The 27,411-nt window shown below is 51.9% G+C and overlaps 1 protein-coding gene across 4 annotated transcripts in view; it reads left to right on the top strand.

Moving 5' to 3' along the window:
* The window catches only part of PRKAG2 (protein kinase AMP-activated non-catalytic subunit gamma 2), a 234,990-nt gene that overhangs the window by 75,310 nt on the left and 132,269 nt on the right, over nt 1–27,411 (top strand). For 3 of the 4 annotated variants that reach the window (XM_019655404.1, XM_019655403.1, XM_019655405.1), the window contains exon 3: nt 1,060–1,339. In XM_019655404.1, coding sequence (XP_019510949.1) covers nt 1,060–1,339 — 280 coding nt within the window. Of the gene's footprint in view, nt 1–1,059; nt 1,340–19,261; nt 19,630–27,411 lie in introns of those variants that run through there. The other variant, XM_019655406.1, reaches the window with a different exon arrangement.

Below are 27,411 nucleotides of genomic sequence, written 5' to 3'. Positions count from 1 at the left end.
AGTAAGTGGTTAGAAAAAGAAAAACTTGAGCTTCCTTGTAAGGAGGTGAACTTGAGTTCCATGGTTGTCATCGCCAGGAGCCCTGTGCCTCAGAAGCCCGGTAGGTGAAGGGCTCAGCATGGAGCCTGCCGTGGTACCTCCCTGTAGCCACGGAAGTGGGGCATCTCAGGGAGAGGTGGACTTGGGGTTGAGTGTCTCTGAAGGTGGCAACTGGACAAGGGCAGCACATCCTTTAAAAGAAACTCCAGCCCAGTTTGGGGGCGCCCTCTGGTGGTAGAAGAATTCACAGGGGCCCTGGGTCCAGGCAGGCACCCCCAGTAGACAGAGGCCAGTGTGGGCACGGAGGCTGCCTCGGGGCGTGTGCACTTACCTACCTTCTCAGCACACCTGTGGTCACCAGGATCTCAGTGTGCTAGACGATTCCCCCACCAGGCCTCGCCCTTGCCCCATCTGCCCTGCAGACAGGTCATGGGTGAAGTGAGCCTCAGAGGGTTTCCGCCTCGTTCACTTTCTTTCTGACCTCTGTCAACAACCCTGTCACTCCAGTGCCCAAAGCAGCCTGGAGGTGAAAAACACACCCCTTCCTAGTGCCAGGGCCCCGTGGGATGGAGCCCCAGGCCCACTGTGTTCAGATCACCGAGATTCGCGTTTCCTCCTTTGAAGAAGGGCAGGAGAGCTTTGTCCCAGTGTGGTCAGACCTGGAGAAGGACATACGTGAGGTATTGAGAAGTAGAGGCCAGGAGACAGACCCACAAATAGCTTAAAGGCGGAGGAGGCATCATCTTGAGCCATGTCCGCTGCCCGTCCCGTCCTCCCCACCGTCTCTAGGCGACCCCTTCTAGAGAGCTGGATGGAGGTCAGTGGATGGGCCGTCCTTGGGTCAGGTGCTTTCTCCGGACCACTGGTGGCCACTTCTGTTTGTAGAAGAGCTTAGGGCTGCCTCTCGGGCAGGGTGCCGAGGAGGAGCAGCGTGGTGACAGCGGACCTTGGGAGGGACAGGACCGAGGTCTGAGCGCCTGAGCTCTGAGTGGCTTCATCCATTTGTCTGTCTCTCCGCAGGTGGACAGCCCCTTCGGCTCGGGCAGCCCCTCCAAAGGGTTCTTCTCCAGAGGCCCCCAGCACCGGCCCTCCAGCCCCGTGTCTGCTCCCGTGAGGCCCAAGACCAGCCCGGGGTCTCCCAAAACCGTGTTCCCGTTCTCCTACCAGGAGTCCCCACCGCGCTCCCCACGTCGCATGAGCTTCACTGGGATCTTCCGCTCCTCGTCCAAAGAGGCTTCTCCCACCTCCAACCCGTCTACCTCGCCCGGGGGCATCCGGTTCTTCTCCCGCTCCAGAAAAAGTAAGACACTGATGCTATTGTTTCAGGTGGGTGCCGGGCAGCTGGGGACCTTCCTATGGCCACTTGGCCGCGGTGCCACCCGCAAGGGCACCACAGCTGGCCGGGTGGCTGGGAGGGACCTGGTGCTGAGCGTGCATGTCTGTGTCTGTCCCCAGGAACACATCTCCCTCCAGGGTAATCTTGGTTCCCACCTGTGAGTTTCTCCCTACACTAATCCATCTGGGGTGGCCTGGCCCCTGGGATGAACTGTAAACAGCCAATACTCGGAGTGTGACTTGAAGGGGCAGCCACATGAGGCCTTGGCTTCCAGCCTTCCCTGAGAAAAGGCAGTGGCGTGAAGCTGAGGTTTGTCCCCTGCCGGGTGCCGGGTGCCCAGCCCTTGCTCTGATCTGCCCAGTGGCCCCAGTGGGTGTGGTTCGGTATTGGGGGATTTGCGTGTACCTGTCTCTGGCAGATCGACTCTTTTGTAGAGAAACAGAGGAAGGAAATGTGTGTGTAAGAGAGAGCTCTATAGGCTCACGAGTATTTGTGATCTAAGTATAAAATATTCTCAGTTAAGCACCGTTGATCATAGTTGGAAATATACGCGTACGAGGCAAACTCTAAGGTGGATGCGTTCATTTTCTCCTTTCCTGTGTCTTAGTGCATCTTTCTACTCTTTTCGGTTCTTTCTGAGGGTGTAGAAAGTTCTGATTCGGGAAGGCAGTGATTTGGGAAATAAACTTGCACTTGAGCATCGGAGGTTTGGGGGTGGGGGTCTTGCTTTATTTCCAGGCGTCAGGACCTGTAGGGTAAGCAGTACGTGACCGGGAAGTCCAGGCCACCGACGGCGATTTTAGTGTCAGTGACTTACAAGGAAAGAGAAGGGGGTGTCTCTCTTCTCTTCTTTGTTATTATTTTTTTTGCGGTATTGTTCCTAATACCCCTAAAGTCACTGCCCATCATGAGTGGACCTAAATATAAATGCATCAATGTCATATGACAAAGTGGTTTTCAAGGCTGACGTCACCGGGTGACATGGAGTTGGGAACGATATGCCGTATTTCCCCATATTTCCCCATGTATAAGATGCACCCTTTTTTGAAAAATTTGGGGTCTAAAAACTGGGTGTGTCTTATATAGTGGTTGTAGTTTTTTTATTTGTATTTCCCGCAAGTGACGAGGAGTTGTATGAATTTTATGATGAATAAAACTTGAGTTCAATAACTTTATGTAATACATTTTTTTCAAATTTTGGGCCCCCAAATTTTTTCCCCATCTTATACATGGGGAAATACAGTATATGAATCCTGATAGGGTGGGTGTGTCCTGGCATCGATGTGCAGAAGCTCTAGGGAGCACCCCCAGTTTCCTTGACAGGGATCCTGAAATTCTCAAATATTCTGCCATGCACCACCTCTAAGAGGAGGGGACATCAGACCAGACCTACATCAGGGTGACCTGTTTCTCCAGAGCTGGCATCATGTCTGTGTTGCTTACAACAGAAAGCTAGGTTTGCTGGGGCTGCCATAACACAATCCCCCAACCCTGGGGAGCTGAAACCACAGAAATGTATTCTCTCGCAGTCCTGGAGGCCAGGTATCCAAAACTAGGATGTCAGGTGGGCTGCGCTCCCTCTGAATCTAGAGGACAGTGTCCTATGCCTGTGTCTTAGCTTCTGGTGTCTCTTGGCATCCCTTGGCTTGTAGAAGCGTCACCCCAGTCTCTGCCTCTGCCTGTCGTCACACGGTGTCCGCCTTCGTGTGTCTGTGTGTCTCTCCCCTCCATATAAGGATACTAGCACTATTGGATTAAGGGCCCACCTACTCCAGTGTGATCTCGCCTTAATTAATTACACTTGCGATGACCCTACTTCCCAGTAAGGTCACATTCTGAGGTTCCTAAAAAAACATGAATTCAGAGAAGACACTTCTTCAACCCAGTGCACAGGTTATATGGGAAAAGCCAAGAGCTACAATTCACACCTCTGGCTGGGATGTAGAGGACTGGTGGGTAGGGGTCAGGGGGCCAGCCTGTTAAGACCAGGGTTATTTCTGAAGGCGGAAGCGGGCAGACGAGACACGGCGTCTGGGTGGTCTGGGAGCGCCTGCAGGGGGGACGTTGGGTAATGAGGATGGGCCAGACTCGCTGCTCCCTGGGAAGCAGAGGATCCTGCTGTCTTTTCCTGTTCAGTATTTTAAAAGCCCTTCAATGTCCTTGGCCAGAAAATACCCAGTTTCAAAGGTCTGTCCGTACGATGCTGTGGAATAGGCTGCTTGCTCAGGCTGTTCTCTATCATCTATCTGGGGAGGCGGCCATCGGCCGGGCTCGGGAAGGTCTGGACTGACTGGCGGCTCATAACAAGCATTGATTAGCCCGGGGCACGCCGGGCCCCAAGACCGCTGCCCATGCCGTTGCCCTTGAACCACCCAGCCCAGGCCCTTCATGTTCCCTAAGCGGAAGCCAACCCTGCCCAGCCCTGTCGTCAATGGAGCGTGAAGAACCAGGTCTGTGTGCAGGCAGAGCGTGCGCTCCTTCCCTGGGGGGACCGCCGGGCTCCTTGGCACTCTAGTCTTAATTGTGCGTGGCATAGGCGTGCGTGGAGGGTACTCAGTCTTTCTGCTCTTCCTTAGTCCATTCCCGGATCAAAGTGCCTAGACTATACATTGCTCCCTGCTGCCCCAGAACTAATTTCACAGAATTGAGCTTGAGAGTACTGCCATCAGCCTGTGGGGTCTTTATAAGTAATAGCCCATGGAACCCCAGTGTCCATCGGAAGGGTGTCACGAAGACACTGTTTGTTACACAAGGCCCCTGGGAGAAATCTCCTGTCCCGGCTCGGAACCAAGAATAGCTGGACTTGTGAGCAACTGGGTTGTTTCGTCTGTAACGGACACTAATCACGAAGTGGCCCAGTTTTCCCTGTGTGTGTGTGTGCACTGCCTGCTAGAAATCTTAGAACCAGATTTGTCCGAGGGACATTATGGGATGCTATTTTAGTCTCATTTCTGAGTCCAATGTTGGTCCCCGTCCTCGACTTTCACATTACTTTATTTTAAAACAAGGAAGACAGTTTTTTGGAAGGAACGGTCAGGACCCAGGAAGACTGGCTCTGGGGGGCTTGGCAGCACGAGTTGATGGATCTTCCCATGAGGTCCAGAGAGTTGCTCGTCTTTGTGTCTCTCCACTTACCACCCCACACTCCTCCTAAGGAAATGCCCCTTTGCTCCTCGAGTTCTGCATCCTGTCTTTTTATCCAGTGACTCCTGTCTTTTTATCCAGTGATGTATGACCTGTGACTTATGATGAACGCGGAATTTCAAAGTGTGACAAGCTCCCCAGGGGACACCGATATATACTCAAGCTTGAGAAACACCGTTGCCTATTATTATTCAGGGGGGAGAAAGAGAGGAGGTAGAAAGTGTGAGCACCATCGCTTTCAAAGGGGAAACAAAAACGGAAAAGGCAGTCATGCAATCTTCAGACACCCCAGGAACCGGAACGGGAATACAGACGGGAGAGCCAGTCCCAGCAAATACCAAGGCTGGCTGGTGTTCTTTGCCCAGGGAAGAGGACCAAAGCTTCGTTCTAGAAGGATCTTCTCCCTCGGAGGGCCTGCTTGTATGGAGTGGCTGGGGTCTCTCACTAATATTTACCTGTGGTCGACTGGTCCAGTGGCATGTTGATTCAAGACGTGTCTTGTGGGTTCTGGGGTTTGCACCGTATTCTTTCCAGCCCGCCTGTGTAGTAGCAAGCCTTTGATGATCAGGGTCAGTCACCCCAACCAAAACAATAACCTGCTTTTGTGCTTCCTCCCTGAGTATAATGGTCAGCACACTAGCGCCCAGGGACGAACACCTGGCCTGCCACCTGTTTCTGGAAATAAAGCTTCATTGAAACCCAGTCACATCCGTTTGTTTCTTTTGACTGCGGCTGCATTCACACAGCAACAAAGACTATACGGCCCACAAAGTCCGAACTGTTCACCTTGTCGAGTATGTGCCCGTATGGTTGTAGAAGCTTCCAAACAGTGAATCTTTATCTTCCAAAGATTTTTGTTTTCAACTTGATTTAGAATGAGCTTGCCTTTGGAGTTGAGGAAAGCCCGTATCCATATCTTCATAAACTACAAATAATAAAATGAAGGCAACTTAAAAGGTGAAAACCTTGCACAGTCAGCAAGGCAGGACCTCAAGAAGTATTTCATTTCATGTTACTCAACTTTGCTCCCTAATCGTTGATAATAGTTATAATACTATAAACATTATACCTAATAATTATACAGAATCATAAGTGCCTACCATGTGCACTCTAATTGCATCAAATGTGATGATCGTTTTAATCTTCGTTAAAAGCTCTCTGAAGCAGTATTTTCACTGTTTTCATCAAAGTGGACGCTGAAGCGCAGAGAGGTTAAGCCATTGAGCACAGAGCACATAGCTAGTAAGTGGCAGAACCAAGATTTGTACCCAGGGGGTCTAACACCCAAATCCACTTTTAACCTAGATGGGAAGACCCCACTTCTAAGGAGTGAATTTTAGGAGCAGAAAGCCAATGACAGGACCACTGGCTGGCCATTTAGGGGAAAACAAAATAGAGGTGGTTCCTCGGTCATTCCTTACACCAAAATGATTCCCATGTGGAGCAAGGCTTTAAGTGTTATTTAAATGTCCCCCAAAGTGGGTAACTGTCTTAATCTTGGGGTGTCAGGCCTTTGTAAAGAGCACAATAGGCATGTTTATAAACGTGACATAAATATTGACAGACTTTCTCGAAGTCCCTGGAAGTCCGCAAGCTTGATGCTCAGAGCTTTGGTGCATTGGGTGGAGAAGAGTAGTGGATTTACATGAGAAAGGGCAGGGAACTGTCTAAGGGGGACATGTGGAGGGAGATGCGTGATGGGGGGCCGGGGTGAATGAGCGAAAACTCTGGGAGGTGGATTGGAGCTGGGGAGCGGATGCAAGGATCATACGGGAATATGATCAAGTTACCCGGCCAGGGCTAGGTGGGGAATTAGACAAGATAAAGAATTTACTTCCAGCACTGTTCAGTAGATAATAAAACTATACATTTTCATTTAATCCTTATAATAACTGTTATGGGTTGAGTTGTGTCCCCTAAAACAGATGTGCTGAAGTCCTAACACCTGGTGTCTCTGAATGTGACCTGATCTGGAAACAAAGCCATTGCAGTTTATTAGTTGAGATGAAGTCATACCAGAGGAGGGTGGGGGCCTCATTCCATGATTGGTGTTTCATGAGAAGATGTTAAAAGACAGAATAGGAAGAACACCTGTCCTGGGGGAAAGACAACAAGGGTAGGGATTGGAGTGATGCATCTACAAGCCGAGGAATGCTAAGGGGTGCCAGCAACCCCCCGAAGCTGGAAGAAGCCAGGAAGGACTCCCCTTCAGCTTCCAGAGGCAGCACTGCCCTCCCTGCCAGGCTCAGCAAACCTCTGGGGGTGGTTTCCTGGCTTTGTGGCCAAGTGACCACTAGGGGGCGATATAGCCTCATATTCTGAGCCTCCTGCAGGTGCAGGTTGGCCCTGCCCAGGGGATAGAGACAGGCCCCACTGTCCCTGCCTGGTTTTTCCAGCTTGGGATGTGTGACTTCAGATGCGCCTCCCAAACAGAAGAAAGCTGCTGTCACAGAGCAGATATGCCAACCCCCCACCTGACTGGCCTGACCTGGCCTTTTAAAGGGGAGTGGCCTCACACGGACTACATTTGTTCAGCGTGCCAGGCACTAAGGGTCCAGCAACGAACAAGTGAGTCCGTGCCCCTGTGGGATTCCATTCTCAGGAGGGGAGACAGTGAGAAATATGTATCGTGTACAAAAATGCCGCGTGGAACCAAGAAAAGTAAGGGTGAAGGGGTAGGGTGGGAACGGTTCTTGATGTAGGGCACCCAGGAAAGGCCTCTCTGACGTGGAAGCACCTGGGCTTGGATAGGATGGAGCCAGGCAGCGGCCAGGTGCGTGTGTGGGGTGGTGCAGGCGTCCTGAGCAGGGGCACCTCGGAGCCTTCCGGCAGCTGGGCAGGACCTTGCAGGCCAGGGCAGGATTCCACGCTTTTTTAGTGAGTGACCCCAGAAGTCATCGGGCAGTGATGCTGAGGGAATTAGTCTGGCTGCTGTGCAGCAAGAGGTGGTAGTGGGGGGGACCTGCGGGGGTCACTGGAATGACCTGGTGATCAATCATGACGGTCTCCCTCCTCCTTTGAGATTTCCTCGTGCTCCACCTGCTCCAGAAAGTCCTACCTGATTATACTGGCTTTGAGCAACCTGCCCAGCTCTGAAACATACTTGCTATTTTAAGCATCTGCACAGTCTATGTTCCCTCGTGATATGCTTCTGTTACCTCTGTCCTTTGGAAATTCACGTGTTTAAGGTTGCAGGTATCTGCCTAGGTTCCCCCCAAGCTCTCCTAGGGCCTTCCCAGTGCCAGTCAGGGCCTCAGGCAACAGAGGCCCCAGGTCTCTCTGAGTGTGACCCTTCCTGGGATGAGCCCCGGGACCTGGGCTGCATGTGCCTGTGGGTCTGGATGAAGGATGGAAAGCAACTGGAACTTGCAAGGAATGGGCTGGCTCTCGTCACCATTATAAAGGGGACAAAGCTATTTTGGGGACCCTAGAGCTCCCTTGGTTTTCTTATTTTTCTTGTGGGCTCCTGGCTCTGAGAGCTTCAGTGGTCTTATCCTTTCCCTTCTCCCTCAGGCCAAGACCAACCTTCAGGGAAGGTTCTGGCAAAGGTATTCAAACTGAGATATAAGTGATAGAGGCTACATACTTGGGGGGTAGGTGACACATTTGGTGTATGACTGAGAAGAGGTTTCTAGCATGAAAACCAGATGCATCAAATACGTTTTGGAAGCTGATCCCCGTGGCCGTGTGGCGATGGCTGTCAGGGGCTGAGACAGGGTGGCATTTTGCCAGCTGGCCTCCCACTGAGCAAAAAATGGCGTCTTGTCCTATGTGGGCAGCAGTCCACACTGAGTGACCGCCCCATGGGGTAGAGGGATACTATCTTTGTCCTATTAGAAAAAAAAGCATTGAAAAATCACTGACTTGGACAGCCACCTACTCCGATTACCCTGAGGGCTACTCTAGGTCACAGCCATGGCATCTGTGGGACAGGCAATAAGGAAAAGGTGACAACAGTCCCTGGGACCCAGGGAGTGTCCATCAGCCTGTGAAGGACACGTTCGGCACGGCGTGGGGGCGTTGATCAGCCAACTGATCACAGCAGTGGTTTGACACGTTTTTGACTGCAGCCCCCAGTAAAAGATACAGTTTATGTCCTAATCCAGAACATATACACACACATGTATGGCTGAAAGCCATTTCTCACGGAACAATGTTTGCCCTGGCCAGTACGCTCTGTTTTCAGTTTGCCTCCTGTGAGTTTTAAAAGCATGCTTTATCTGACCCTCACAGTCGGCATCCCTGCGGGGCAGGGGTGGGGCACCAGATCACACTTAGGGAAATACCACCCTACGTGGTCATGAATAGCAGGATGGGTTTGGAATGGCTGGAAGTGAATCAGGCCGGGAACTTTTAGAGCACAGAGAACCAGGGTGGAAGGAAGTGCTGGGTTTTTGCCAGAGATGTGGGATGTAGACGTTGGAACAATTTTGAAGACCAGCTCACAGCCGTGACCCAGGTCACGTGGACTTTGTCCACCCAAGTAAATTTCATTTTCTGTTCGTCGTTAAGATACTAAGCTTCCCCGTGGGTGGCTGTGCTCCTGGAGTGAGCTAGCTGCACCTCCGTTCTTCAAATCCAGCTTCCCTGTCTGTGGCTCTGAATCATAGGATGTCATGAGAGCCGTTTGAAAATCAAATGAGCTTTCCAGAGAAGTTCATCTAACTTGCAAAACTTCTGTTCCTTTCGCCCCGTCTCTCTGTATTGGGTCGCAGACAGCTGCTTCCTTTCTCTCCCGGCCACTTGCGTTTATTTTTTAAATAAGAATCTGTTTGCCCATAAAATGACAAAGATTTTGTACTGTGTGTGTGGAGGGATGAACGCAGGCTTTTAAGATGTTAATTTCGAGTCTCCAAGTCTAGGCTTCTTGTGGCAAGGGTTCCCTGTGGCTGGCAACCTCCCTGCCTCAGTTTGCCCACAGCCAACTGACACAGGAGCTTGACAGCCTGGGGGCGTCCATAGGCCTGTTTGCTTAAATATAGAGCAGGGTCAGGCTGTAGTGGTCTTAGTGCCTCGAGCCTGGCTACTCTGCAGCCCCTCCATGCTGACACCTTCCCTGTCTTCTCTGAAGGAGCCCGTCCATTTACTTTAGATGTCAATCAGGGTCCTACCAGCAGGACCAAGCAGAGAGAACTTAATACTACATGGTTATAAAGGTAAGGGAGGAGCTGAGAAGCCAGCCCAAGATTAGTGACACACCCTCTCTCTCCCTGGGTGGGCGAGGTGATGGGAGGAGGGCAGCACAGGGGGTGGGAGTAGACGCAGAGGTGACCTGTTAGAAGTTGCAAGTTGGTCTGTCTGGCAGGATTGGGAGACAGGGGCTACAGCCACAGCCAGAAACGAATGAATGACCGAGGCAGAATTGAGCCAGGCCTGAGGACTGGTTGGCGCCAGTGAGGTGCTGGGGAGGGAGACTGCATGAGATGGGAGAAAAGGCAGCACCCAGCTCTCCCTCAGGTGTGCTCACAGGAAGGTAGACCAGAGCCCCTGGGTCTGTCCCCCACAACTTGCCAGAATCCAGAGTTAGGTGAGTGTTACCCTCTGCCTGGCTACATCAGACTTTCCCTGGCTTGCCCTTGCTCCGTGGCACCGCTCCGAGGCTGAGAGCGTGCCCGGCCGTCCTCCGGCCCCACCTGAGCCACCCTGGCTCCGCAGAAGCCAGGATCCTGGGCCGTGCCCTCACCAGCTACAGCTGGAGCTTTCTGGATCGGGGCAGCTGGTGAGGTCTGAACCCGCGGGCTGAGCAGACTTCAGAAAAACGTGACTCATCTTGCCCGCCCACAAAAAAAAGGAAAAGTATGCATGGCATCCAAGTTTCCTGAAAAGTTCAGCCAACACACTGCAGAGCTATGTGGCCTGGCACCCAGCGTGGTCCCCTGGGAGAGCGCCCTCTGGTGGCTACCACGCAGATGTCCTTGAAAGGAGCCAACTTGGGCGCCAGCCTGGGCCGGGCTGCAAAGGTTATTATTATAAAGGACGGTTATTATTCTTTGGGAAAAGCCAAGGAAGAATTTCCAGAAGACTCTCCCCTCCCTTGTGAATCATAGAACTCTCAAGGCCCTGCTTGGGCGGTGATTCTGCCCAAGAGAAAGAAGATGCCTGACTAGCGCTGCCTTCTTGCCCTGACCACTTCATGTCTGAATTCCTTTTTAAAAATAACATTGTATTTTGACGATTTCATACTTAACAGAAAAGTTGCAAAAGTAGTACAGAGAATTCTCCTTCCAGACTCCGCAGTGTTAACATCTTACCACGTCTGCTCCGAGCCTCTCTCTTGCTGTCTCTCAATACGTACCTGTTTGTGTGTTAATATGAAACCTAAACCGCAGAGAATAAGTTGCAGATGTAATGTCCCTTGAACCCCTAAATACTTCAGTATTTAGTATTCCATAAAAACGAGGACATTCTCCTAACTACAATTTAATTCTCAAAATCAGGAAATGAACATGAATACCACGTATGAGCTACGCCTCCGACTTCATTCACATTTCAGAAATTGGGCCAGTGATGTCATTTTTTTGGATTTGATGGTCCCTGGCCACACGTGGCATGTGACTGTTCTCTTTCCTCATGCTCTCTTACTCCTGAACAGCTCTGTTTCTTTCATGACCTCAACGTTTCTTGCAAGACCTCACAGGCCAGTTATTGTGTAGCCTGACCTTCATTCTGGATTGGACTGACATTTCCTCCTGATTAGATTCCGGTTTGCTGGTCCGGCAGGAGTGCCACACGCCTGGTGCCCTGTCCTGGCATCATAGCGGGGGAGCACGTGATGCCACTCAGAGCCATTCCTGGTGATACTGGCTGGTTGGTGAAGGGAGCTGTCTGCCCCGGTAAAGTTCTCCGCTCAAAGCAAGCTATTATGTTTCCCTTGGTAAGCAGTAAATATTTCATGGGGACCAACTCTGGTATAATATTATATAACCACCCCCTTCTACTTTTGATAAAACAGATACACTGTATATTGTTTCTGTACTGTGTGTATCTGTGATTTATATATAAAAAGGGTACATTTCCCTTCCCCAAGGACCAATTTTTACCCCCTTTAAGGGGCACCATATCACCTCCCTTGAGAATGGTGCCTTGAACAGAAAAGAATTTGAGGTGAGAGATGTCAGTGAGTGTAGTAACATCTGCTTAATGTAGAATAAGGCCAGCCTGAATCAGTGACCAGTCTGAGTTATGGAATATCATTTTTTACGTTTTGTCAACCAGCCTCATAAGTTAACTTTGTAGACATCTGAAACGTAAGCCGGTAAGCACTCAAACATGCATCTTTCTAAGGGTTAGATGCCTTAGACACTTAGTGGTTTTCTTATTCAGAAGATACTAAATATAAGCGTCTTTGTAGACGCTTTAGAGTCCTAACTAGATTGCCCTGTGATGCCCATGGACATATCCAGCCACCACTGAGCTTTGAAGCCCCAGTTCAGGACTAAGGACCCCTGGCACCCTCTCCCTCATTCTCGTGATACTCCCGTCCCCTTCCTGTCTGCAGCATTTGTACTCTTGCCTGAGTAGCACCCACCCTCTCCCTGCATCGCAATTGCTGCTAAGAAACCAGTGTTCTTTTTGAGTAAATCATTAGCAGGAAAGTCCCGCGGTGCCTCGCTCAAGAAATAAAATGTTGAACTTAAGTGTTTTGGCTGATGAGCAGGGTTTTGTCTGATAACTTCTGAGATCTGGGGTCTGGAGCAGGAACTGTCTGTATGAGGTGCTTCCAGTCAAGCCCACAGGCCAATCACAGCACCGTCCGATGCAGAGGCCCAGGCAGCCAGTCCAGGGTCAGCCGCCGGAGTCACAGTAACTACGGTCTCACTGCGGCTTTTCCCTGAGAATGTCTTTGAGACACAGGGTCCTGGGCTGCTGTGAGGCTCTGCAGCTTACAGGGTAACTTTGCTATCTTATCTCATTTGATTTCCTTAAAACGCCTGTGAAATGGGCTCAGGCTATATTATGATCTCTTTTATGGGAGAAATGTGGAAGAATAAAGTAAATGTCTCAACATCGCATGCCCGAAAAGTGAACCTAAATTGCTCTAAGGTGCTACGCTTGACCAAAGAATGTTAAACGGGGGCTGTTGGTCACCGTGTGTTATGCTGTAGCTCACTATTCGGGAGACACAGGTCAAGGTCAAGCTTCAGCTCAGGCCTCGTATTCTAAACCAGTGGCTTCCAAATGAAGGCAGTGCAGGAGCAGCTGGGGTCCCCCCTGAGGAGCCCCAGGTTCCAGGAGATGCAGCGTGTTGGGCTGCTGGGAGGTGAAGGCCCGGATGGAACGCACTCTGCTTTCTGCTGAGCCTGTGAGTTTCCACGGCCTTGACCCTGACCAAGGGTTTCGCACGTTCCTGTATCACTTTGGCCTTTCCAAGACATAACTTAGAGAACAAAGCAGGACCTGTAAATGCTTGGCCTCTGTGATCTTTGGCCTGTAGTGTTTAAAAGCCACTGCTCTGTGGCCCTTGCATCCAGGGCTCACCCTCAGGGCTAGTCTGAAAGCTGGAGTTAGGAGCAGGTCCTCGTCAACTGTCCTTGCAACCTTCGGAGCCATTGGCCTGGCGTAGAGACCCCCCCAGGGGCTGCAGGGCCCACGGGAAGGGATTAAATAAGGCCCCCACTGAGCCCTTCCTTGAGGCCTATAGGGCCCCCAAATGTTAAGGGTATTTAGGGATTTCTGGGTGCTATACTCCGGCCTGCTAGAAAGAAGTACTGCCGTGGTCTTTCACTTTTTCTGTACTTGTCTGTATTTTTTAAATTAAGATTCCCCTATTGCCGCTGGGTTTAGGCGTCCCTGGTATGAGCTTGCAAGTTGAGGTGTTTTGTGTTTGCCAAGAAAATCACCCTCTTGTCACTCAAAGAGCCTCTAAGCTTCAGCTCCCAGGGGAACCACGAGGCGGTGCATGACTGTGAGTGTGTTGAGTGACGTGGAAGAGAGGACATGGGCGCCTGAGTCAGGGCAGGGTGGGGTGGGGGGGTGGGGGGGCTCTCAAAGCCTCATAAATAGCTCTGGGGAAGGGACGAGGAAGGCCCCGAGGAGGTGACACAGGATCTCACTCAGAGTCAAGTGCCACGGTGACCTTTAGAACTTTCCATGAAATATGACACAGGATTTTGCAACCAGCAGGAGAGCTCTAGCAAATCTGTGCTCACACATGTTGCCGGCCCGGCTCTGGGTACCCGCTGCCCTCTTACATAACGAGGTTGTGTTTGGCCCACAGCCTTGCAGGAATCTGGGTGCTTTTCAGGTACTGTCACATGATCCTCAACATTTTCACAGTGAATGTTCGATTGACGTGTCTTCATTTACTTCGTCAACATCCCGACGGAGAAGAGGCAAGGCAGCCTGGGGTCCTGCATGCCCCTGGGTGGGATCTAACCTCACCTCTACCATGGGCCTCCCTCCTAGAGGATCTTGGGCAAATCATTTTGCTTCTCTGAACCTCTTTCTTTTTATTTCTTTAATTGAAATCAATGGCTGTCCTCCCTTACCTCTCAGCATGGTGGAGGAGTAGAAAGTACTTTGGGAAAACTGTAAACTTGGGATGAACAGAAGGCTTTGCTAAGTCACGGATGCCCTGCTGGCTGCTGCTGTGTCTGGGCCTCGTCACCCTGCAGCCCCCAGGCATGAGGGTGTGGCTGAGGGCACGTGTGGACGTAGGGTGAGAAGCGCCAGTCCTCTGAATGAACAAACTGCATTCAGTGAGGGTGGCGGGCACTGAGTGTCAGCTACTCTGTCATCCAGGCCCCTGGTGACCATGTCACGGAGACTGTTTGTGGCTGCACATAATACAATACCCAAAGTGGCTTCAAGGATAAGGAAGGTTCTAGGCCTTTTCAAAGTTTACTTCAATATCATTGGCAATCCAGAGGTAGTTTGGGCCCCTGGGGGGTTGTTTTGAGGGATGTTCTATGCAGTGTTGGGCTGGGCGTCTGACAGAGGAGAATGGCACTCTCTTGTGACCCCCGGGGCCCGATGAAGGCCCCTCGCTCTCAGGATCTCCTGCTGCTCGCAGGAGCATGTGCGGAACAGGGTGACAAACAGAAGAAGAGTATCAGCTGTGGTGTCTACCACAGAGAGATGACAAGTCCCGGTTGAGGCTACGGCCGGAAGCCTGCAATAGAGCCAGGTGATGGGGACAAAGCCGCCTGTACCTTAGCACCTTCCCCAGGCTGTGGGAACAGGCCTCCCAATTCGCAGCTAAGGAATTCCAACGACTGAACTGGTTTGCCCACGTTTTGGAGTCAGCAGGGTCTCACACACCAGGACTGAAGAGCTCGGCGGTGCTCACGGCATGGAAATGCCCCATGCTGCACGTGGAGGGGGCGACAGCTTTCCATTCCCAGGCACCCTGAAGCAGAGGTGAGCCTGCGCCTGCTCTGCCTGCCTGCCTGCCATCCCCCGACCTCCCACCTCCCACCCCCAGCCCTGCAATGTGTCACGCAGTCACCTCCTCATTCTGGCGTTTGAACGGTCTGCAATGTCCAGATGTGCAGAGGACACCCACCTGGTAAAATCCCGATGCCAGGGCACCTGGACCCATCCCCATTGTCCTGCCGGGGGGCCTGCGCTCAGCGGATGTCATCTTGGCGTAAGTGCAGAGCATTGGCTGACCCAGGGGGGAGCCCTGTGGAGGGCAGGGAGCCCTCGCACAGCCTCCTGGGCCCCAGGACAGGATATGCTGCCCCAAGGCGACCGAGTGCAGCGCACACCCTGCTCCTGGTACCTGCTCAGGAGCCACCGCTGAGAACTCACCCATTAAGTGCTGATTACATCTCACCCATCAGGTCGGCCCCCCCAAGACGAGGGAGCTTCCCATCTGGCTGGGGAGAGTGGACACACACAAGACAGTGACGCGAGCTCAGTGTGCACCTCAGTGCCACTTTGTCTTCCCAGCTGTCAAGTGTAAGCTTAGAGTTGGAAAACTAGAAGTAGCGAAACAGTAACCTACACAACGAATGCAAGTTGCATTACCTATCGCTGCGCTCTTCCGTAAACCGGGTAGAACTAGTAGAAGCGGTGACCTGGGGGGCCGTGTTCCCTCAGCCTAGGGGGAAGTGCTCAGACATGAAGGCTTCCGCTGCCCCAGGTATCTGCTCCAGCCCCAGGCTTCCGGTCGTGGTACCAGCCAGGAGAGTGATTTGTCAAGTCTGATCCAAGGAAGGCCCTGCCCCTTTTTAAATACATCTTAAAATAAGATTCCAGCTTGGGAGTCATTAGTTCCTTCTTTTTTCAACCAACCCTTCCCTTGAATAAAAATGAAAATAAAAATCAAAATTAAAAAATTCCCATCAGAACACCATCCTGCTCGCCAAGTCACAGCTGCGTGAAGGAGTGTCACCTCCGGTTCACCCGCGACCCTCATCTAGTGGAAACTGTGAAGACAGAAAGGGTTAGTGCTCCTGTGAGTGGTGCTCTCTCGCCAGTCTGTCAGTCAAATGTGCCTAAGAAAGGGCCCTGGGTCACTTCGCCTGCAGTGTCACCTCTCCATCGGCATTCAGCTCTCCTTGTGGAATAAGAAGCTTTGTGCCCAAGTTAAGGAATTTCAGGCAGGTGAGAGTCACACAGGAAGACACCAGAGGCGAGAGAACTGATGGGAAAATTGTCAGGAATTTTGCAAGCCCGTCCATGCCACGTGGGTACTTTGAAATGGACTAAGGTTGGCGTGTTTGCACCACAGAAGTAGCACAGCCTACGCATGAGGCTTCCAGTGCTCGCCTCCTAGAGAGCTACATGTAAACATTTTCCAGCCTGTGACCGCTTCTCCACCTCTGGAATCCAGTGTCACCAGCTGCCTCTTCTCTGCCCGTGTTTAAAGCTGACCCTGGGGAGAACTTTTTTTTTTTTAATTTGGGTAACAGTGTTTTTTTTCCAGGACCCATCAAGTGCAAGTCAAGTCGTTGTCCTTCAATCTTAGTTGTGGAGGGTGCAGCTCAGATCCAAGTCTAGTCGCCGTTTTCAATCTAGTTGCAGAGGTGCAGCCCATCATCCCATGCGGGAATCGAACAGGCAACCTTGTGGTTCAGAGCACGCGTTCTAACCAACTGAGCCACTCGGCCGTCCCCAAGAACATTTTGCGTAAGGTCAGAAGTACATGTTGGTGTCGTTGGGGTCTCTCGGGGGATTTACGTACTCTGTCAAGGTTATCACATTTGACGGCACCTCGCTTTTCTTAAGGCTGCACTTCACGCTGTTCCCCAACTCCTTCCACCGAAAGCTGGCCAGGATCCATCCATCCAGTGCAGCAGAGAATGGCGCTGGGCCAAAAACAGCTGTTTGCTGAATCAGGCCAATGCCACCATCTCTTTTCAGAATATTCTGTTACCATCTCAATGACAGAGCAGTGACCCTGAACGATCTAGGTTCTTCACTCTTCTTCAGTGGCTATATCCTCGTTCCCTTCTGTGAAGGCACCAGCTATTCCCACTGAGTGAATTCATTGAGTATGGAGCCCAGGGCTGGGCAGCAGCAGTGGGTTCTGGCCCCACAGGGCACAGGGGACCAGAGCATTTCCCCACTTCTGGGGCTCAGCTATCTGGAAGTGTCTTCAGAGAGGTGAGCAGGTCAGCTTGGCACAGACGCCCCACTCAGCTGGTCTGCGTTTGCAAGATGAACTGTGATGGGAATGAAGACTTTCAAACATGGTTCTTCTCTCTTTTGCCTTTAAATTCCTCAGCCTGGAGATAAAAAATTAGGAGTGAGGATAGAGACAGAAACTTGCCAAATCACACCAGTCCCCTGTGGTCCCCAGACGTCCTGCAGGAGTCAACCCAGGGCATTATTCAGGCTCTTGCCTTACTGTTGGTGAATTTTTCCCATGTATGTGTATGAAAAAGCATGGTATGAGGGGAAGACGGGAATTTTGGAAACAGATAAACAAGGGTCAAGTCCATGTCCTCCCAACTTGTTAGCTGTGGGATCATGGTGAAGCTATTTTTCTCTATTAGTTGTTCGCTGTAAATGAAATGATGTTAATAATACCTGCCCCACGGGTTTGTGGGAAGGATGGAATAAAATAATAATTGTGAGGTGCCCAGTGCTCCAACTGGCATACGGTAGGCATTCAACAAATGCAAGTTATTATTTTACTCATGAAAACATAGTCCTTAGAGGACAAGAACGTCTTGGAATTGTTCATAACCCTAATCCCCTCCATCAGCTGCCCTGTACATTTGATGGCGGCTTAATAGCCACCTGATGAGTGAATGACCACGGAGCCATCAGGCGTGCCTATGTTGCTGTTTATTTTCCGCACGAATTTAAATGCACTCACTTTTAGTCACTGCACACTGAAAGCCTATCTCTTTCTCCAGACTTTGTCATCTAAGATGAGACTGTTTACATGGACTGAGATAAAAACTTTTCCTTTTCTTTCTAATCAAATACACCCCTTTTTCTTACTGGAACACTTGTTTCATGTTCCTTTCCTAAAACCTTCCTGCTTTGTTTTATTGTTTTATTTTTAAATCAAAACATTTCAATTCCTGTTATGTGCTGAAATTATTTATTTTTTTTAAAAAAAAGGAAATCTAAATGTGAAACTCCAAAAACCTCTCTACTTAGTCTTTTTCAGAGTTTCATCACAATAGTTTGGGCTGTCATATTTAACTACAGAGATAATCACTAGTATTTGGGGGGACCCAGCTGGAGGTGGCTTTTTCAACTAGTTTCGGGAGGTCAGGCTCTTCCACAGGTGCTGGGTCAGCCTGGCCTGGCCTCTCTCCTTTGCTCGTTCTTACATCTTTGTTACAAATATTCCATCCCTGTATCTATCCATCAGCCCCAGCAGGAAAATAAAGGCCCACTGAACAGCCATTAGAAGTTCAAACTTTGAGAAGCAGACTAACTCCTACTATGCTCACATCTCGTCTTCACTTCACAGATGGGGACACTGAAACCCAGAGATGGAAGTAACTTCCTCAAGGTCACAAAGGGAGCTAGCAGATCTCCGAACCTCCCTTTAACCTTGTGAAGATATCAGGGGGGAAAGGTGGAAAATGTATTCCCTTGTCTTGTGTTTTTGAAAGTTTGTTTCTTGGTTGCAAAACGCTTACAAACTGACAGGTTTTTTGTTTCATTTTATTAGCTCAGGGCTTTGGCTTAGAATTCTAGTCCTGGTTCTGCCCGTTAGTCACAGGATGTTGGACAAGTTACATTCCTCCTCACCCCCACCCCACCCCCGAGCCTCAGTTTCCCCATTGGTAACGGAAGGGCATTGGACCAGACCCTCTCAAATCTTTCTGAGCTCTGTCATTCTGCAGTTCTTAGCAAGACCAGGGCTCAAATTGTGTACTTGAGAAGGACCCTTCCAGTGAATTCCGGGGGGCCCCCAGAGCCTCTCCTTACAGGTGATCTTGCTTCTTTCGTCACAAGGACCCGTGAGCTGAATCCCAGGAACTTGCGGCTTCTCTACCAAGAAGCAGCCGGAGCCTTCTGACCCCGTGAAGCCCTGGAACACATGAATCAAAATAGTTGTGTGATGTCATGTCATAATGGGACTGTGCTCTGGCCAATTGGTGCCAAGGATTGTCTGTACACCGTGGTTTCCTTTTACAGTGTTTTTAAAGAGACATCTGCAGACCCGCACTTGACTGGCAGGCCTGGGCTCCAGTGGCTTATTTTAGCCTTCCCTCCTTTTTTTTTTTCATTTTAAGGAGGAAAAAAAACCCCGGGGTGTCCGAGTGCGTGGCTGACCTTAACTACATAAACAAACCCACGGCGAGGCTCTGCCTGTGCTTCCGGCAGCTTCTTGCGGACGTACTTAAGGCAGCGGGCTGCCCCAGCTGCTGCAGCCTGAGCACTCTGCAGGGCCAGTCCCACCCTGCGTGTCCCGTGGCTGCTGGCCCCGCGAGTGACCCATCCTGCGTCAGTGTCAGGGCCCCGGTGAGGACGCTGCCGGGCACCCTACACCTGCCAGCGGATGCCACACCTTCCCTGGCTCCCTGCCACCTGGGGCTGACGCTGGTTCCGCGGGTCCTGGTATGTTCACCTGTTGCTGCTCTTGTGGCCGCAGCTACTGATGAAGCGCTTCGGCAGCCTCAGAGGCAAGAAGAAACACAAGGACCCGGATCGAAGCACCGAGAGGCGCCAGTCGGAGCCCCATGGCCTTTTTGGTAGGACTCTGCCCTTGGCCCCGTTCTCGGAAACCCCAGGGCGTGTGTGAGTGTGCATGTGTGGGCGTGCAGATTCCTGAAAAAGCGGGGTGCAGCCTCTCCCTTGTAACTGTGGGTGTGAGGGTGAGTCTGTAGTTCAAGGACAGGTGGGTATGTTTCCTTATTGATGCTGCTCCCGTGAGCTGCGCCGCATCCCTTTCCCAGAAGCTGCTTCCGCTCTCGTGCCCACCTGGCCTGAGGAGGGTAGAGATCAGTTAGATTGTCAATCATTGAGGCCAAACCAGCAGCTTGGGGGAACGTAAGAATGGATTGGAACTGTTGTTTTCTGCTGTTAAAAATGACATGTGCAGGCATAGAGGAAGCTGGTGCTGGGGCGTCGGGGAGGACGGATTTTTCCACCGACTCCGCTGTGTGGCTGAGCCACCGGGCAGATCAGGGTTAATGTGGGAGGGAGAAGCTTGCTTTGTGATCCCCCTGGCTTCTGGGACCTTCCACAGCCTCTGTGCGTGCAGGGGGTCAGGACCGGTGTGGCTGGAACAGTGATGAAGCATCTGTGATGGAGATGTTTCCAGTGACCGGTGGGCTCGGGGTGGGCTTTGCCTTTGCGGCTGGAGTCAGGCAGTTGGACTCTGCAGCATTCTTAGCTTCCTGGGGCCTGAAGGACCTGCCCACTCAAATGAGATGGTAGCCTTCATTTTGTAAGAATTGGAGTTCGCCTGTTGCGGGCCGCACTGCTGGTGGGACATGGGACATTCCTGAGTGCCCCATTGTCAGATGGGACATCGGGCTTACGCAGCCCAGGAGTGGTAAAGATGGGGAGAGCGAGGGGTGAGTTCAGTGTGTCCCTCGAGTGGAGTACGATATGCTAAGTGGCCAAAAGAAAAAAAAAGTGCCTAGTGTACGTGTCGTAAGTAAATGGCTTTGGCCAAACATCTGGACAGTATCTGAGAACTGGGAGAGTCAGAGCAGAAAAACGTAAATAGGAAACTTGCCTACGTCTCTGCTATGTGCAGTTTAGCCAGTTATTTCCGAACGGCCCCTAGTGGACCTAGTGTGAGCGAAGGATACAGCAGCTCTGGGATGCAGATAGTTTTCGGTCCTGTGGAACTGGAGAGCATAACTAATCAGATGCAAATTCCTATGCATTTCCATAGGAACATGGTACGAGGCATCACAGACATCCTGGACTTGATCCCTAGACACGGTTTAAGAAGAAAGACTGTCCCTTTAAATAATGAAGTAATAAACACTCATTTACTCTGGAATTACATCTGAACCTGCAATTTAACTGAAAGTCGGGTTCTGCTAATGGGGACCGGCGGGCTCTTTATGAAAAGCCTTGCATTTGCCAGACAGTGGTTCCTCCCTCTGTGTTTCCAATCTGGCTGTCATCCTGTCTCCTACACTTCTGAGATCAAAAATAATTATCATGTCGACCAAGGTTTAGAAATGCTCCCATGCAAATGCCAGCTCTGGCCACAGGGTCAGGGAAATCAGGGCTTTCTCCAGAACCTTCCTCTGGGATCCGGGAAGCAGGCTGAGGCCCCTCGAGGTGGCCAGAGCCCAGGTATCCAGGTGTGTCCTGATTTTCCTGTTGTCAGAGTCTCCGTGTGAGAGGAGCCGGGGACAAGGCCAGTGACAGGCGTTGGCCCCTCAGACGGTGCCAGGCATAGACAACACCAAGTGGCGGAAACACAGTCAAAGAACATCCACTGAGCATTTACGCTCAGCTCCCTGCCTATCTAAACCTTACCCACCTTTCAAGACGCAGTTTAACCGTCCCTCTCTCTAAAACCATCCCAATCGCCTGCTATGGGATCTCCTGGCTTCTCAGTGGCCGGGACCATGTCCCTGAGGAAGCGGCCCCCCTGTCATTCTAACCCCAACGCCTTGTAGCAGCGTCACAGGCTGTCACTGCAGAATTGCTTGTTATGGGAAGGATTGAAAAGGAGCCACTCTAAGGTTCTTCTGCTTCTCTAATAAGGACTGCTTCAGGGCTTTTGTTTTTGATTCCTTTTCGGCCTCTCCCTCTTCTTCCTACTGTTATTCCTGTAGCCGAAAGAATTTCAGAGGAGGCCTCTTCTTCCCGCTAAGAAAGCTTCTGCGAGGGTCGTGGAAATGTCCGTCTCTTACTTATCCTCCTTTCCCCCGTAATCAAGCGTACATAGGCACTTGACGCGGGTTACTGGTACCCTTTTGCTGCTTCTGTGGCTGGTTCACTCTTTTCCAGGAACCACTTGCTGTCCCCTCTGCTCCAGTGTGAGGCAGGGCCGTTTCTCGGGACATGTTGCTCCTTGCTTCCTGCAGTTCCTCCGGTGACACGTCTTCTCTGTCACACGCACGCACGCATGCACGCACGCGCGCGCGCGCCTGTCCCCACAGCCTCTAGACCAACCAGAACAACCAAACCAGGAGAATCAAGGCAGACAGATCAGCAGCTCCTAAGTCCCATAGTGATTGCCTGTGGGTGGCATTCTCATTTGGCAGTCCGTGATGACTCTCAGTGGAATTTTGAACACTTGACGCCTTTGGGATAAAATACCCTGGAAAGTTCTGATTCGTGCAACACTGGTCCATGTCGGCTCCATTTAGCACCCGGCCGGCTCCCTTGCAAAGCTGAGGAAACTCATCCCCCTCTGGTTCTCACGCTCTGCTCCGTGGGATAGACAGTGACGATTTTGACTTAAGCCTTTTCTTTCAGGCCTGTTTGGTCAACAGAGAGCCAGACTATGAAAAAGAGCATGTGGCAATCCCAATAAAAAACCGCAAACGGAAGATTAGGAGAGGATTATGCTAATCAGATAAAAGGGAATTGACAGTAGCCACTTTTCTACCCTCTGCAGGGGGTTAGTAAGTAAGAACTAGTTGGAGTCTTAAGAGATCCCTCTGAGGGCCAGCACTGGACAGGAAGTCACAGGGTGTGTCAGGAAGCTGGCACTCTGTCCCCGTGGAACCGGAGTCCAGAACCAATGGCGAGCCTTGGTTTGACAAGCCTCCCCTTCCTGTCAGCCCTCTTCGGGATGAACAGACAACCACTCTGGAACAAAACTCCAAGGTCCTCATGTCTAGATACACATGTCAGCCCAGTACCGCCTGGCCCTGGGGGAGGCTTCAGTGGCTCTTTGCCTCAAGCCGTAGGCAGGGCTGGAAAGTGACGTCTGTGGTCCCTTCTGTCCCTCTCAGCTCCCCCTGTCACCTCATAGTCTCCTGCTGCTTCTGGCTGCCCGCCTGGCACCTGGAGTCCCGATTGGGGTTGCCTCGAAAGATACCAGTGTCCGTTCAGTCACACATTCACACATACGTATTTAGCTTTTTATAATGGAAATTTTCAAGCAGATAGAGAAGAAGGGAGACTACTTCTCTATCCGTAGTAACAGTGCCCACCTTCAGTGCCCACCAATGCGATGCCAATCCCACCAGCGTCTGAGCGTCTACCCTGTGCCCGTGGCACTGGGGACGCGCAGCATATACCTGGTGAGGCAGACAACCAAGGTGGTTTTTCAAATTGTGGTGAAATATGCATAAGAGTTACCATCTTCACCATGTTCAAGTGCACAGTTCAGTGGCACTGCGTACACTCACACCGTTGTGCCGCCATCACCACCGGCCAGCTCCAGAACTTCCCGTCATCCTCAGCGGAAACTCTGCACCCATTAAACGGCATCTCCCATTCTGTCCTCTCCACGGCCCCTGGCACCCACCCTGCTACTTCCTGCTTCTGTGAAGTCACTGCTCAATGTACCTCCTACAAGCGGAATCACACAGTGTTTGTCCTTTGTGTTTGGCTTGTTCCACAGTCACTTGCGATGCCACATGGCAGTGAACACTGTGGAGGGAGAGGCAGGACGCAGGGTCAGCTGGCTGCTAGGGCTTGAGTGACAGGAGGGAGTAGGTGGTACGGATACCTGTGGTTGGGTCCTTCCAGGCAGATGGAGGCCCAGGAGGGAGGGAGACCTGTGGTGTGTTCTAGAAACACAAGAGCCCTTTGTGGTTGGACAGCAGGAGGCAGAGCAGAGCTCATGGTCAGAGATGAGGTGGGAAGGGCCTTGCAACGGCCAGTGTGTCCACTGTCTTGTAGGCAAGGAGGAGCTGGAGGTTGTGCCTGTGTGAGAGGAAGCCCCTGGGGTCCTGAGAAGAGCTCTGGTGGCTCTGGGGCCCCAGTGTAGTGAGGGTGGCACTGGGACAGGAGCCCAGGCTCCAGCAGCCCGTCCGCGGGCCCGCCAGCCCTGACTTCCATCCTCTCTGCTGAGTTTGTGCTCGCACAGGACATACCACATCTCATTTGCAAGGATGGGGCTTTATGGGGGGCGTTTCAGATTCTAACAGTCAGTGCTGGAGGCATTTGGGATTAGATGGGAGCACGTACCGCGCTCCAAGGAGCAGCACACGATCTAGGAACGCTGGTCTTGGCTAGAAGTCTAACAAGGCCTGGCTCACGGCCCCCTGAGCCGGGTAGGAAGAGCCCATCGTCCCTCTGCCCTGGTTTCCTCTAGGGAGCTGCCATCCAACGCTGCGTGGTGGCCCCTGCCCAAGGGCCCCTCTTAGACAGCAGCTGGAAGGCGTAGCCCGGACAGGGCTTCCTGGAAACATCTTAGTTTACGCACTCCTGATTTACGCTCTCCTGAGGACTCCCTGGGTCACTCAGGAGGCCCGGCAGTCAGCACCCAACAGGCAGGCAGGACGCCGAGCTGCGCAGGGTGTGCGTGTCCTTGGTCAGTTTGCTCACTGCTCGGTGCCTCAGTTTCCCACCTGTGCACTGACACCTCCAGAGTTGAGGTGGGGATGGAAGGAGGCAGGGGTAGCTGGGGCTATCCCTCTGGGTGCCTCTTCGCTTTTCTGCCCTCCGGCAGAACAGATTAGGAAGGTTCCAGCAACAAGCACCGAGTGACGATGGAGGCAGTCAGTGAAGCCGGTGCTCATGCATGGAGCGCTCGTGGGCTGTGAGCGGTGAGGCTGCTTGCAAGAAGCATGGTTTCAGGTGCTGCTTTCCTCTGGAGGCCCCCGGTTCTAAGCAGAGAACCCCGACACTAGACAAGTGATTCCAGGACCTCGGATGTCTGAAGGTGTCACGAGACAATAGGACAAGATTGCAGAGCCTCGTGGGATGAAGAGAGGAATAAGGGAGAAGGAAGATTCGTGAAAGGGGATGGATTTAGACATAGTGACACTGGGCACTATGGCTCGGCAACTCAGGCTCCGGGCCGGAAAGCCTGGCTGGGGTCGAACAGCTGCTGCTGCTCTGTCCTCCAGACCCTCCCAGACAGGACTGGCCCGGGCTGGGTCTAAGGGCCCAGGAGCCTCAGCACCCAAGAAAGCGTCAGGTGGGCTTCCAGCTTCTAGATGAGATCAAGAACTCACTACCTGTGGGGCCGGCCGAGTGGCACATTGGTTAAGAGCTGGCTTGGGACGCCAGAGGGCCCCAGTTCGGATCCCACACGAGGGCCAGTGACACTGCCCTCCACAGCTAAGATGCTGAACAACAGCTCGACCTGGAGCTGGGCTGCCGTGAGTCGCCGGCGACGGCGTAGGCTGCAGTGGGTTGCCATGGGCTACTGTGTGTAGCCAGCAGCCAGTGTGAGTGGCCCTCAAGCCACCATGAGCAGCAGAAGCCGGCGACTGATCTGCCTCACCTGGGAAGAGCGCAATGATGGTGCCAACTTGGGCCAGTGAAGCAACGTCCTCCACAACTAGACTGAAGAACAAAAGGACAGCAACTTGTCTGCTCCCCTTCCCCCAATTCCCCAATAAAAAAAAAAGAACTCACTACATGTAAAGAGCATGGTGAATTCTGTCCTCGAGTAGCATTTTGTGTTTAATGATGGAGAAGAAGACATATGCGAGTCCTGACAGGGCTGCTGGGAGCATTCCTGTGCGTTTGTGTGCATTGCTGTTGGATACGTGCTAGGACTGCTGGTAGTGGGGTGCACGTGTGTGCAGCCTCAGTAGGTAATTCGGCGTGTGTGTACGTACACGCGTCCCGCCTCCCGGGCTAGTCTAAGCCGGCGCCGTGTCGTCATTCCCGCATGCCTCCTCACCTAGCACAACCAACCTCCTGCTCAGCGTGCACGGCAGCACAGACACAGGTGTTTTTTCTCACCTGGTCCTTGAGGTGTAGCATCAGTCCCCAACAAGGCAGTGAAGGACAGTGCCCAGTGCCCCACATCCTGATTCGCTCCCCCACTAGCTAAGACTGAGGCTCAGCCTGTAAACTGCACCCCCTGCAGACAGGACAGCAGGGGGGGACCCCACTGGATCAGGGAGTCTCCGAGGCTGCATTCTTCCTGGGCTCCGCGTTTGGGATTTATTTATGACTGGGAACTGTAGCAGGACCTGGTTTGTAACCACCAGCTGTCACTATAGCAACGCCTCACTTACACCAGCCTCTCCACTAAAAATAGATCACCTTCATCCCTGGGATAGAAAAAATCAAAGAAAATCAAAGTGCGGGAGGGCTCGGTCCGCTCAGCTGCAAGACCCCAGATGGAGTTCGAGGTACAGGGTTGTAGCTGCTCGGGGCCTTTATAACTGCCCCCCCTGAAAACAGAAAGGGCTGGAGTGGGGATGGCAAACCTGCCATGTGCGTTCTTGGAGCCCCGGGCACCCTGAAGTCTCCCTGTGCTGTAAACCTGTCCCGTCTTCTTTATAGTCTGAACCACAGAATTTAATACTTAATTATAAACAGGCCTTATTTCATTTGGGCTTTATTTAGTTTCTTAATCCTTAATCTTAATTTCTTCTATGAGATTGTAAATAGTTTTCAAGGTCAAGGACTTAATGAGCAGGGTGGTACGAGAACTCAAAATCCAGTTGTATGAAAAGGAGTTGAAAGCATTGGAGATGCCGGCGTGGACAGGAATGAGTTTGGGGAGGGGCTGGAACCGTCTCCAAATACTGGAAGGGCTGGGCTGCCCTCCGGAAGCGGGATTTGCCTTGTCCCCTCTCCTCTGGGAAGAGAGCTCAGCTCCACAGGAGAAGGACTTCCCCTCCGTGAAAAATATATGTATTGATTTTCCATGCATTTTACCGCGTTTTTAAAATCATAAAGTAAAATAACATCTCAAAATGTTTGAAAGCTGCAAACGGTCCTCCATAATCAGAAACCCCCACAGCACCCTGATATCTTTGTGGACCTGTCAAGAGTATAGCGTTCTAGGGGTGGCTGCTTCAGGAAGGGGGTGCCCTGTGTGGACAGGGTTGAGCTGAAGCCGGCTCCACCGTATCCGCTGAGTTGGGGGCGGAGGGGAGGGGGGCGTCCTCCAAAGGCGGCTGTGAAGGCAGTGTACCACCCTAAGCACCCTGCCCCCCACACAGTAGGTGCTCAGCGGCGTTAGTTATCACAGCTGAGGGTGAGTTTTTAAACATCTGATGGGAGGTTTACTGAGCTGCTCTCTGAGGTCCTGGCTCTGTGGTTCAGGCTGGAATAGAACATACAATAGATGTGGGTGAGAATGAGAAAAAAGTTTTACATGTGGAGTGGTTGGAGCTGGTGGTGCAGGACGTAGCCCGCTGTGCACAGGCCACGGGCAGGCGAGGGGCCACCTGTGGGCCTTGGGTTTGGACCTTCCTAGGGAGCCCCTGTCTGCTCCCCTGGGGCCCTCACTGCCTGCGAGCCAGACACGGCAGCCGTTAGGGATGATAGGCCCACTCCATTTTTGGGGGGGTTTTTTTGGCATTATTTTTTTCGTTGTGGTAAAATATACATCACATGAAATTTACCATTTTGATCATTTTTAACTGTACCGTTCAGCAGCATTAAATACATTCACATCATTCTCCAAACAT

The sequence above is a fragment of the Hipposideros armiger genome, unplaced genomic scaffold (genome assembly GCF_001890085.2).
Source record: "Hipposideros armiger isolate ML-2016 unplaced genomic scaffold, ASM189008v1 scaffold_239, whole genome shotgun sequence".
Taxonomy (NCBI): domain Eukaryota; kingdom Metazoa; phylum Chordata; class Mammalia; order Chiroptera; family Hipposideridae; genus Hipposideros; species Hipposideros armiger.
Note: the sequence above shows the minus strand (reverse complement) of the source record. Positions and strands in the feature narration are given on the sequence as shown.